This window comes from Arvicola amphibius, chromosome 9 (genome assembly GCF_903992535.2).
Source record: "Arvicola amphibius chromosome 9, mArvAmp1.2, whole genome shotgun sequence".
Classification (NCBI taxonomy): Eukaryota; Metazoa; Chordata; class Mammalia; order Rodentia; family Cricetidae; genus Arvicola; species Arvicola amphibius.
Window position 1 is genome coordinate 43,804,714 of NC_052055.2, and position 12,645 is coordinate 43,817,358.

Here is a 12,645-nt window from a genome sequence, read left to right on the forward strand (position 1 = left end):
TGGCTTGTCGGTCTGTTCTGTCTGCATAGTTGTTGCCCTATTGGTCCTACCTTGGTTGGGTTCCAATACTTTCTCAAGATGACCCTGGCACATACTAGTTGGTTAGAGTCTTTACTGTTAAAGCCTTTATTTCCTAAGACCTTAGTTTAGAAAACCTAAGCTGGTGGGGAAATGTTCAATCTTTCTAATAATACAAGGCCAAGTAATCCCCTACTCTATAAGTTGTTATTAAATTTTAATTATGGGTAAAGCAGTATATAATTAGGAATCATTTTACTGCTATGTTCTTTAAACAGAATAAAGTATTAAGTTTCCCCCTAGGCCCATGACTTTGCTAGTCCCAGGTTCTTGGCCACTTCAACAGTGTCATACATGGGTTCCATCTCATGGAATGGGCCTTAATCCAAGCAAAAACTTAGTTGGTTACTCTCATATCACTTGTGCTTCTATTATACCAATATATCTTGCAGGTGGCTCACAAGGTTTGTAGCTGGGTAATAGTGATGGTTCTCTTTCTCCTTTAGTAGTATACAAAGTCCTTTCCGGTGCCATGATTCTAGGCAGCAGGGATGAATCTTCTAGTTAGGCATCAGCTCCACTTCTCCATCTTCCATGACATAAGTGTCATTTTTAGCAGTTGGACTTTACCCCCTACTGTCAGGTTGTGCTGAGCAACTGATAGCCTTGGCAGTGACCTTTGATACTTGACTTTGCCAGGGATGGGGAGGCTTAGTCAACAATTAAACAAGGTGTATGTAATCCATGCCTATTTACTTGGGGCATTGTCTCCCCTATTATTTGGTGACTCCATTTAACTTCCTTTCGTATATGCATATATTTTAGTAAGTTTCTACAGGAGTGGGTCATTCTTATGATTTTTCAAATGGCATTTAGTGTTAGTTGTCCCTCCCCATATTCCCATTTTTACCTGTCTCTCCTATCATAAAGAGTATTCTTAACATTCCAGCCCAGCCCAGCACTTCCCTTCCGTATCTCAGGGAATGAGCTACCTGTGTCACTTAGCCACTTAGAGTCTCTCTTCTCTTCTTTCCCCACTCTCCTTGAAAGCAGTTCTGGGTCCCAGCCTAAACTTTTTCTTCATTTCCCTTTAATCCTGTGATCCAGACACACATCACTCAGTGTTCTGCTTCTGCAGCAGCTCTCTCACAGGTATTCTGGGTGCTGCAGAATACTTTCTACTCTCTGCTCAGTTCTTTATGTAGTTAAATTTAAATCTAAACTGAAAACTGGGTATGGTGGCTCGCTGATATAGCCCAACACTAGGGACGCTGAGGCAAGAAGATCACGACAAAGCCAGACCGGGCCGCATAAGGAGATCCTGCCTCAGAAAACAAAACAAACAACAACAACAGCAAAAAACAGAAACAAAACCCTTACATTGGAGTATTCCATTCATCTCCATAAAATCTTCAGTGGCTCTCTGGTCTCTACAACTTTTTATTTTGCTCTTCTGTGTATTATGTATATATGCTTAGGATTATAATCCCCCAAATTTAGATTTAGTTGCTAGGACATGGGTGGAAGTTTCAGTACTTTTGAAAGTTCTCCACATGATGTGTAGAAGCAGTAAAGACCAAGAACCACCTTCTGCATTGTAGACACTGTAAGGCCCTAAGCCTAGAGCTTCTAAATGATGTAAGGCCAGGTGTTTGCATCTCAGAACAAGCTGGGTTGGTGATTGTGCTGCTGGTCCCTAGAACACCCTTTAAGATAATCTTTAGTGTTTGACTTCTTTGTTCTCCAAATTCTTCTACCATTGCCAGTGGCTTTTTGCATGCCCCCGTGCTGATGTGACTTGTCAGGCTCAGGTTTGTTCAGCCCTTTCTTTATGCATCAGTCTCTTGCTTCTGGTTTTCTCTGAAGGCTACTGGTGTTGGTATCTGTCCCATCTTCATGACTTGATCTCTCTCATAGGTGAGGTCTCAGCACAGTTGTCACCATTTTATAAGAAGATCTCTCTGGCAAACATCTAAAATAATGCCTTGCCATTCGCTCTAGTTGATCATCCTGTTTATTTCTTTCATAGGCATTAACATGCTGTAATTATATTTTACTTCCCTTTCTCTTCCTCTCATTCTCTTTGTGGTGTTGGTTAGGACTTAGTTGGAATTGGTGAGTGTAAAGGTAGAGTAGGTCCATAGTTGGAATTAGTTACAGAAGATGTTTTGTCTTCTTCACATACATTTTAAAAAGCAAGTAGTTATCAGTCATCTAAGGGATCAAAGAGTGAAAGTAGTTCTTAGGTAACTGAAAGCTCTGAACAGCACAGCTGTGATTTCTGCTTCACTGGATTGCCAGCCTCTGGCAGTTGGGGCTATGAAGTAGAGAAGTTGGGGAATTTTGCATCAGCTCAGAGCAAGAAGCGTTTGAGCCAGCTGGCCTTTTCTCTGGTGGTGTGATGGTGTGCTGCTTCACCTTTGATCCACAAGGCCATGGAATGTCCACTTTTGGGAAGAAGCTTTGCATGTTAGATTTTGTGCTTTCACCCCCTGGCTGCTCTGCCAGCGCTGAGCTACTCCTTCTTTCTCCTTGGCCACTAGAGAGGAGGCGATATTTTGCCCTCAGGAGACCTTAAGTGGGTCAGAATAACACATGTATCTTATTAACTTCAATATCACACTGGCCTTGAGGCAGATAATGTATTCCATTCTGATACTCTCCTGTGAGAGAGGCCTAAACTCATTATCATCAGATGTCCACAAGAGATACTCCATATTTGATTATTAATTCTAACTCATTATCAAATTTCCAGGGAACCGTGAAAACTCAGAGATAATATTCCAAGTCCAAAGACATTAAAGTTAAATCATTTCTCCATGTGTGTGAAAATACAAAGACGTGTAAGTTCAAAATGTGTTCTGAGTCTGCTCTGCCACTGGCTGTGTGTATGTTGGCATACTGATATCCCCATTGCTATGGTTTGCTCAGCTCTTTATGCATCAATCCCTGTGCTGCGGATTTTGTTTTGGCATGAGTGTGGGGGTATATCTCTTTATGTAGCCCAGGGAAGCCATGAACTCATAATCCTGCTATCAAATTCCAGGTACATACATGTGCCACCGCCCCTGGTCTAGATGGGCTCTAGCTGCTATCAGTCCTTTAGTATTTACCACTGTGTTTAAGTACAACCTCAGAAACCAGCTCTTAGAATCCATTGCCATATCCTAGCTACCACAAGGAATCTGGGACAAGGAAGGCCCTGAGAGTCTCATTTCTGCTTCACCTGAGTTTTGCCAGCCTCTGGCAGTTGGTGACAGTAAAATCTGGGAGCAATCTTTTCTCGCTGAGTTTTTGGATTCTGTCTAAGTTAATCTCTTTTTCTGTCATGGGGTTTGTGGGACACAGCCATACTGCTACTCCAGAAATAGAAGGACATCCCTTTCCTGTAACCCAAATGTACTGTGGGTAGAATGCACTACATCCTCAGTCCCCCTTGTCTCTTTATTTTAGTAGAATGTCTTATTTATTTGACAATTTCATATGTATAAACCATGAATCTTGATTATAAACACTCCTTGTGGAACCCCCAACTTCTCCCTCTTGCTGGCCCATTACCCCAACATGATTCCTTTTGTATCCTTTTGTTTTTCTTGTTTTGGTTTGGTGATAATACACTGAGTCCAGTTAGTGCTGTCTGTTGGAATGCTGACTGATCTTGTGCAGGTAATCATAGCTACAGTGAGTTTATGGGTGCTTTGATCATGTCATGTCCCCAACACAATGTTTTACTGTGTTTCTCCCATCCTCTGCCCTTTATGTCCTTTCTGTTCCTCTTCTGTGATATTCCCTTAGGTCTTTTGTCCAGGGAAGTAGGGTAAATGGGTGGCTATAGATGCCCCACCCAGGACTGTGCATCTATTAGATACTCACTCTCAGCACTTTGACCACTTACGAATCTCTGCATTTACTGCTGCTCACTGCAGAGAGAAGCTTCCCTGACAAGGCTGAGGGCAGCATAGGTATAAGCATAAATACTTAGAAAATAGCAGTAGGCACGTGACCTCCTGAGCCGTGGCCTTGGTTTACAGTAGCACTGGGCCTGAATTCCTTCTGTAGAGCAGGCCTGGATCCAACCCCAAAGCAGCTAGTTACTCCTGTTTGTAACCTTTGTGTGCCATTGTGCCAGTGGACACGTCTTGCCTGGCAGGTGCTAATATGATAGCAGGCATGGTTAGCTGTAGGATACACTGCCAGCAGCCAATAGAGAGCCTTCTGGCACTGTGAAACCTAATCAGCAGGAAGCTTCCTTCCCTGATTTCTCTGCATCCTGCAACAAAAGTGTGTTGTGTCTTTAAAAACAGGGTCTTACCATCTAGTTATGGTTAGCATCTGAGGTCGACAACAATATCATGTGTTGTTTTAGGGTTCTCTCTGGGGTCCTACTCCTAGGGGTATCTCATAAAAGGTATCCCATACCCAGTACTAAGATTTTTATTTAACAATCCATGTCTTCTGTCAGAATCATTGTCCACCTGTGTAGGGTATTTGTGTTTAAACTCCTGTTTTTTAAAATTATGTCTTAAATTAGTTTACAAACATAGTAGGTTTCTTTAGGGATTTTTTCATGCATCCTTAGTTCTGGTTAGCCCACCCTCACACCCAACCCCGATCCTTCCCCACACCTCAACAGTATGGCTGCCTAAACCAGATCTGAGCAATGACAGCACTAACTGACATGACAGCTGGGATGGGAGGAATGGTTGTCTGCCAACCTAAATGAAGAGCTGTAGGCATTAAAGACTCCGGAGAGAGAGTCTGACTGTCAGTCTTCCCTGTAGATGAGGCCGCAGTGGGTTATTCAGTGCCAAGTGGTCAGCCCTAAAAACATGCACTCAACACTAAACAGACTCAGCAGTTGTATTTATATATTTGCTTATTTATATGTTTGTTTATTTTTTGTGTTTGTGTGCATGTGTAAAGTAATAATTAAAGAATAAGAGACTATGAACGTTAGAGGGAGCAGGGCAGGGGTAGGGTGAAATATGGGAAGGACTTGAGAAGGGGGATGATGTAATTAAAATTTTTGAAAAGTTACAAAATCAAAACAAGAACAGTCTGCTCCTCTGTTAGCTCTGTCAGTCTTATACTTTATGATTTTCTTTCCTCCCCTGCCTCTGTCTTGTTTGTGAGCCGTCAAGAGCTTCTCATACCAGCTCCTCATGGCATCCCTGGGCATCTCTGATTTTTAAAGATAAAATGTTCCAAAGACCTTTACAATTTTAGTATATCATCAAATTAACTTTTTTACATCATTACTTGGGAGCAGGCAATGTTTGCCCTTTTTTTCTATTGTTATGATCTTTTGCCAGAGGTTTCTGTCCCACCTGGTCCCACAGCCATTCAGTCCCAAAGAAAAATACACAGAAGTCTACATTAATTATAAACTGGTTGGCTATAGTAGGAGACTGCTAGTTATTTCATTCCTAGCTGCTCAGCCCCGAAATAATCACACAGAAACTATATTATTTGCAATACTGTTTGGCTAATAGCTTAAGTGTATTTCTGGCTAACTCATATCTCAAATTAACCCATCTCCTGGTTAAATTCTAGCATCTGTCTCTGTGGGGCTACGTGGCTTCTCTCTAACTCCGCCTTCTTTCTCCCAGCATTCGGTTTTCTTTTCCCTGCCTATCTCTACTCTACCCTAGCACAGGCCAAGGCAGATTCTTTATTCATTAACCAATGGCATTCACAGCATACAGAAGGGAATCCCACATCAGTTGACCTATTAGCTCAGGATTCTTATTAACTCTCGTATCTTAAATTAGCCCATAATTCTTGTCTGTGTTAGCCATGTGGCTTTGTACCTTTTATCAGCAAGGCATTCTCATATTGCTTCCTCTATGATGACTGCAGACTCAACCTTTTCCTCTTCCCGGAATTCTCCTGTTCTGGTTTCTCCACCTATACTTACTGCCTGGCTTCTGGCCAGTAAGCATTTTGTTAAAGCAATACAAGCAACAAATCTTTACTGGGTAGAAGACCATTGTCCCACAGCAATGATCTACCTAAACTAAATGAGGACTTTATGACAGGCAGGCCTCTGACAGGAATTCTGATACAGCCTCCTTTAGTTTAATGGTTTTCTGAGAATGAAAGAAGTTAGAAGTAGGGCTGAGCTTAATTGGTACTTTTCTCTGCAGACTGAGATGAATTTGAGTGTATCGGTGAGAATCATTTCCTTGTCTACATCTTGATCTGTGCTATTCTTGAACTTTTTTTTTTAGAAAGCTGCCTGATCTTCATGCATTTTTTGGAGACTGTTTAGTCTAGCTAATGTTGCAGGATTGGTGGTGAGGAGGATTTAAGTGATCCTTTAATTTTCTTGTACTCGTTTGTCTTACTCAATTTAGAAACCGTGTGATATTGGCTTCGTACATTTGTTTGCTAGCTTTAACTTTTTCTGTTCTAACAGCTGTGTACAAACCATGGTTTGTTTCTTAAAGCATGGTGACACACATTGTTTGAAGTAATGTAATGTTGTTTATAAACAGGCTACAGCAAGTTAAAGATATATACTCTGAATTCTAGAACAACCATTTGAGGAAAAGATAGAGGAAGAATTATTAGGGAAGGATCTTGAGCTAAGCTCAGTTTGAAGAACACAGCAAAAACTCTGTCTCCAGAAACTAAACAAATTAAAATAGCTAGCAAAAAAGAGAAATATTTCTACAGTGCCATTATAAAGCATGAAATTCTTAGGAGTAAGTTTATGTATAAATTGCAGACCTGAAAGCCATAAAAAAGTTACCAAGAGAAGCTGAGTTTTAATGAAAAACTGACTGTTGTAAGGTTATGTCATTTCTTCCCAAGGCATCACCTGGCAGTTATTTAGACTATACCAGCCCAAATCTCATAGGTTCTACTTTCTCTTTCTTTCTTCCTTTTTTTTTTTTTTTTGGTAAAAACTGACTTTCAGGTTTACTGGAAGAGACCTGTTGTAGCCATTACTGGTTGAATTTTGCATCCTTTCCCTTCCTGTGTTGATGTGCTATATGTGACCTTACTCGGAAACAGTCAATACAGGTGTAATTAGCCAAGTTATGATGATGTTAAACTGGTGTAGGATGGGCTTCCTAACTCAGTGTGACTGGTCTCCTTATACAAAAGAGCAGTTTGGATACAGTCCACAGGTATAGGCCAAACATCATGTGAAGGTCAACACAGAAAACTGCAAGTTGAAAAGGACCCACCAGCAGTGGCCCAAAGAGAAGCCTGGAGCAAATTCTCTTCTACCACCTTCAGTATAAAGGAAATTTTAACAACAAAAACGCTCTGTTCATCTCGTAACCTTCAACTCTTTGCCACCAAAGCAGAGAAATGGTTGTTGTTTATCCTATGAGCCATTTGTCTGTGCTGTTTTGTTAGAGCAGCACTGTCAAACCAGTACAGCAGCCAAAGCAATCTTAAAAATTGCAAGCAAAACAGTACGCACCACTACACCTGGCTAAAATCTGTCTGTCTGTCTGTCTGTCTGTCTGTCTGTCTGTCTGTCTGTCTGTCTGTCTCTGTAATGCTGGGGATAGAACCAAGGGCCTTAAGTTTGTTAGGCAAGTGCTGTGCTGCTGAGTTACATCCCCCAGCCATGGTTCATTCTTTTTGGCATGAGATTGTGATCTGTGAGTCTGCCTGAAGATCTAGGTTATGAATGCATTTTTTACTAAACATTAAGGCCTGACTGGAAAAGATTCTGTCCCACCTTAGTATTGTGTATGCTCTTGAGTTTTTCCAGGTTTTTGCATTCACCATTCAGTGTCGAAGCAACCAGGATTATTAAGGCAGTTCCTTGGCCTGCCTAATACATGTTCCCAAAGGAGCTTGCTCCCCTGTAAAACCTATATGCTTTCATTGTTTCTCCAGCATCACTTGCTCCTGTGGGGCAGAAAGGAAATAGATAATCAGTTACTGCCCTCTGTCTACACTGTTTCCAGGGCCTAGATGTTTGTTTAAGCTAGGCTTACTGTCTTGTAGGGCAACATTACCATGTAAAAAGAAAGTGTTGACTGAGCTTGGCTCCTCCAGAGAACTACAACCTGTGAGTCATTTATTATGGGTTTACAATCAGTTCCTAACATGTTAGGTAAAGAAACAAACAACTTCCTTATTTTATGGAGTGCTAACAGAAGAAAACTCATTAATTTCCTAATTGTTCTCTTACCCCAGATAGTCGCTCTACTGGTGTAGCTGCAGCAATAAACCTGAGTTCGGCAATAACAAATTCTGTTGTCAGGCCCCCTTGGGAAGGTGTTGCATTGATGTCTGCTGTTCCCAGTGACCTTACCCTGTGTTCATTCTTAAGTCTATAATTATGTATTTGTCATCTGGGTCTAGAATAGTCCTTGTACGTTGAAAACAGTCAATGGGTTTCTATAAAAAGTTTCCTGTAGCCTTTTGTAATGCAGTCCTGTGAGTGAGGTGTTTACCTAGGAGCCCAAAGTTTCAGTGGAGCCATGATGTTTAATATATCTTTAATTTGCCTGTATAGCTTGCTTAGATTTCAGTATTTATGTGTGATTTCACTCCTATCAAACTCCTACCAAGTTGATAGACCTTAGAATTTTATTTTTCTTTATTTTTCTTGCACTGAATAAATCCTGAATAGTTTTTTTTTCTTCTTTAACTTATGAGAAGTTGGCAGTTTAGCACCATGCAGAATGAAAGTATGTATTTGGCCCTGTTGAAAATATACTTGCTTCCTTGGGCTTCTAGAAGTCCCTGTTCCTTGCTACAGTCAACTAACCTCATAATCCGTAGATTTTTACATCCCATTTTGTAAATGAGAAAACTGAGTCTCCAAGGTTGGGATCCTGGCTGACCTCAGCTCCCAGCCCTGTCAAACCTGTCTCCTGATTCCTAGATTGCTGCTCAGGCTCCTTATATAAATACTAATTCTTTGCAAGTATATTACAAATCTGTACTACCCTACAAATATTTTTCTCTATTTTCATTTGTCTTTTTTTTCTTAATGTCAGATGTTAAATCTTTCATTTCTAGACATGAGACCTAGTTGGAAAACATTTTCCTGTTTTCTTCATAGAAAAGGATTCTGATCTCTATTTTGGTAGCATTTCTTTGTTTTTAAATTAAAGCTCAGATAGGGAGTTTATCTTTAAAAGGCAGCATTAGAGTGTAATCTACTTCTGTTCTTTTTTAAATGACTGCCCAAATGCCCTGTCTTAAGGAAGAGTGAAAAGAATGAAGTCCTCTCTGTGCTCACATGTCTGCTTTTCTCTTTGTGTGTGTTGTGTACATGCGTGTGCATCTGCATATCGAGACCAGAAGGCAGCTTCAGTGCTCTTCCTTGACACCATCCACTTTGTTTTGCGACAGGGTTTTATTGATGTGTTAGGCTAGACTACTGACTGTCCACCCTTGTGCAAGTGTGCACCACTGTTGTGGTATTGGTGGAGTGGGGAATTGGGTATTATTGTTATTATTGTTGTTTTAAAAAATACATGGATTCTAGGGATCAAACTCAGGTCTTTATGGTTGTAAAACATGCACTTCACTGACTGAGCCATCTATTTAAACCCTATATATCTGCTTTTATATATTATAGATGAAGCAATATTATAATCAGGAAATTAGGGAGGTGAAACAAGTCATCTATTCTGTAGTCCTGACCTGGTTGTCTGTTTTCTTTCCCTTTAGGTGAATGAGCTGGATGGCATTCCTCTGATCCTGGACAGCAGCAATATCGATGACAACAACCCCTGTATCCTTGACTATGACCCACAACCAGGTGTTGTAGCCTGGCTTGTTCCTGTCTTTGTGTTTGTTCACTATGTAAGATGGCTAGCTCATAGAATAATGAGTTAATTTTCAAGGTAACCAGGACATCTGAAAGCAGCATGTGGCTAAAATGTGTGGCGGAGACAGCTCATCCCACTGTATATCGTCTTCCAAAGTGTGTGTGGTCCTTGAATAAGCATACAACACTAGGCTTGTGTTCACTGTAGAGATCTTAGACTCCTGTCAGTTAGCACTCTTTAACAAAGGCTTGACAGCACAGAAGCAGGAGGAGCATTCTGCACCCTAGCAATAAGAAACGTTTCTGTGCCCATCAGTTTTCCTTGTTCAGGGCCCTGTCCTGCAGCCCCTGCTGCTGAGGTGGTATCTGTGCCCCTACTTGGGTTGTTGTTCATCCTCCCTGGCTAGTGTTCTGCATAACATTTTAATTATTTCTTCAGTGCACCAAGTCATGATGCCAAATAAAACTAATTTAGTGTTGTGATTGGTCAGGGACCTGGTGCAGCCTCTTTAGGCTTGAAATGAGACCTATTTATTATCAGAACTTACCTGATGAGCCAGATTCTGTCCTGCCCTTTGCTCTGGGCCCTGTGTGGCCTGTGCTTTTGCATTGTAAGAGGAGTCTTTATGAAGCTGAAAGTTGAGAGAGTAATAAGGCTTGGTTGGATAGTGAGAAGCCCATCCTAGGATGAGTAGGGGTGTTTTACCCAGGAGAACCTTCTCTTGGGGGCTTCTGCTAAGAACATAATCACGTTTCAGAGTAAAGTAGACAGAAAAAATGCTTAATGTTTTTGTTAAAAATACTGCCATTTGCCCAATTTACAATATAAAATCTAATTTTGAAGAGCACAGCAGCTCATGAGATTAGGAAAAGCCAAATCAAGACCCTCAAGGCTCAAAAGAATTGACGCATTGTGTGCACTGTCATCAGTCACTGCATAGTACTCAGAGTAGAGTTTGGATGGCTTTTTAGCTCCAAGGAAAAGGAAAGACAAAAGAAGAGTGTTTCTGTGGGGGGAGGGAGGACAGTAGAAATTGCAGATGTCTTTTCAGGCAGAAAGCCAGTTGTCTTGACCAGGACTACCCCCAGTGTGTCTTCATACTCCCTAAACTGAGAGTGAGGACGGGTTTTTAGCATTGGTACTTACCTTTACCAAAGTCCAAAGGGGAATGCTCCGGTGTGCTATAGGGAATAGTGTTCAAAGCACTTTTGTCCTTGTTTAGTCTTCATTGTATGTTTTCATGTGTTGTGGCCTTACTTAATTCTGACAACACATGAAGCAGATGCTTATATGATCAGACCCCATTTTGTAGATGAGGAAATAAACAAAAAGTCCCAATCGTTTGTCCTAAACGTCAGTCAGAACTTATGCTTGTGAGTAGCTGGTTCTCCTGTCCTGCCTCCATAGGAGTTGCTGAGATGAGGTGAGCATATGCAGCCAAATCCTGTGAACATGCAGTAGAAAATGACTTTAAAGCATGCATGTCATAGATGTCCATGTAGACAACTGGCTTTCATGGTGATAATTCAGCATTGGGAGAAGCTCAATTGTCTCTAAATCATTAAGAAAAGAGAAATTATAAGCAGTTTTAATGGGTTTGATATTTCTTTGCAGTTTTATTTATTAGTTCTACCAGATTTTAAAGTCATATAAAGTATATTTACAATAAGATGAGCTACATCCTGAAATATCAAAGCAAAAGGCAAATAATGTTGAATTGTCAGAAATGAGAAGACATTACACCCAAGTGATCATTTTTCAGTTATAGCTGTAAATTAGAATCGGGTTACCGGAGCAAATAGAGAAACAGTGTGTGTCAGGTTGCCCAGCTTACCTGTGTGTGCAGCTGCACAGCTCCTTTGCTTCTGTTTCTCTGCTCTTAGTCACAGCAAGTTTCCTGAGAATACTCTCATTACCTTGATGTTACTCTTCGCCTCCCAGTTGTTCTTCTTTCTCGGTGCTTTTATTTTTTAAATATTTTGTTGAAAATAGTATATTTATGCTAGGTGTGTTGGCACATGCCTTTAATCCCAACACTAACTAGGGAGGTAGAGCCTGGTAGATCTCCGTGAGTTCAAGGACAGCCTGGTCTGCATAGTGAGTTCCAGAACAGCCACAGCCAGAACAACATAGTGAGATCCTGTCTCAAACAACAAGAAGGAGGGAGGGAGGGAGGGAGGGAGGGAGGGAGGGAGGGAGGGAGGGAGGGAGGGAGGGAGGAAATAATGATTTCTTTTGGGAGTAGGGTGTTTGAGACAAGGTTTCTCTGTGAAACAAGTCCTGGCTATCCTTGAGCTCACTCTGTAGACCAGGCTGTCCTTAAACTCACAGAGACTATCTCCTCTGCCTCCCAAGTACTGGGATTAAAGGTGTGCACCACCAGAGCCTGGCAAATAATGCATTTTTAATGGCTCTTTTTTCAAAGTACTAGAAGGCGTTTAATGGGAGAACTGTAGCTCTGGCACTCTCTACACTTTGGATTTTTATTTAAATTTTGAGAAAACGGTCTTGCTGTATTGCCTAGTCTGGTCTCAGATTTTCAGTGGTCCTCCAGACCCAAGGAGTATGCCACTATGCCCAGATCTCCATTCTTTTTATGCCACCCTTGGAACTGTTTTTCCTTGTATTTGCCTTTGTCTATGGAAATGTTATACTGTGTTTTTTTTTAATCCAAGATTTATTTATTTTTATTTTGTAGTTATAAGTGTTTGCCTGTAGGTAGGTAAACACATCATGTGTATGCAGTACCCTCGGAGGCCAGAAGGTGTCACCAGATCCCCTGAGTTACAGTTACAGAGCTGGGATTACAGACATTTGTGATCTGCTTTGTAGGTGCTAGGAACTGAACATGGGTCCCTTGCAAGAGCAGCAA

General features: G+C 41.1%; 1 protein-coding gene across 1 annotated transcript in view; it reads left to right on the top strand.

The window, feature by feature from the left end:
* Atxn10 (ataxin 10) overlaps positions 1-12,645 on the top strand; it is a 134,890-nt gene that overhangs the window by 92,727 nt on the left and 29,518 nt on the right. The window contains exon 10 of the mRNA XM_038341729.2: positions 9,673-9,736. Coding sequence (XP_038197657.1) covers positions 9,673-9,736 — 64 coding nt within the window. The remainder of the gene's footprint in view (positions 1-9,672; positions 9,737-12,645) is intronic.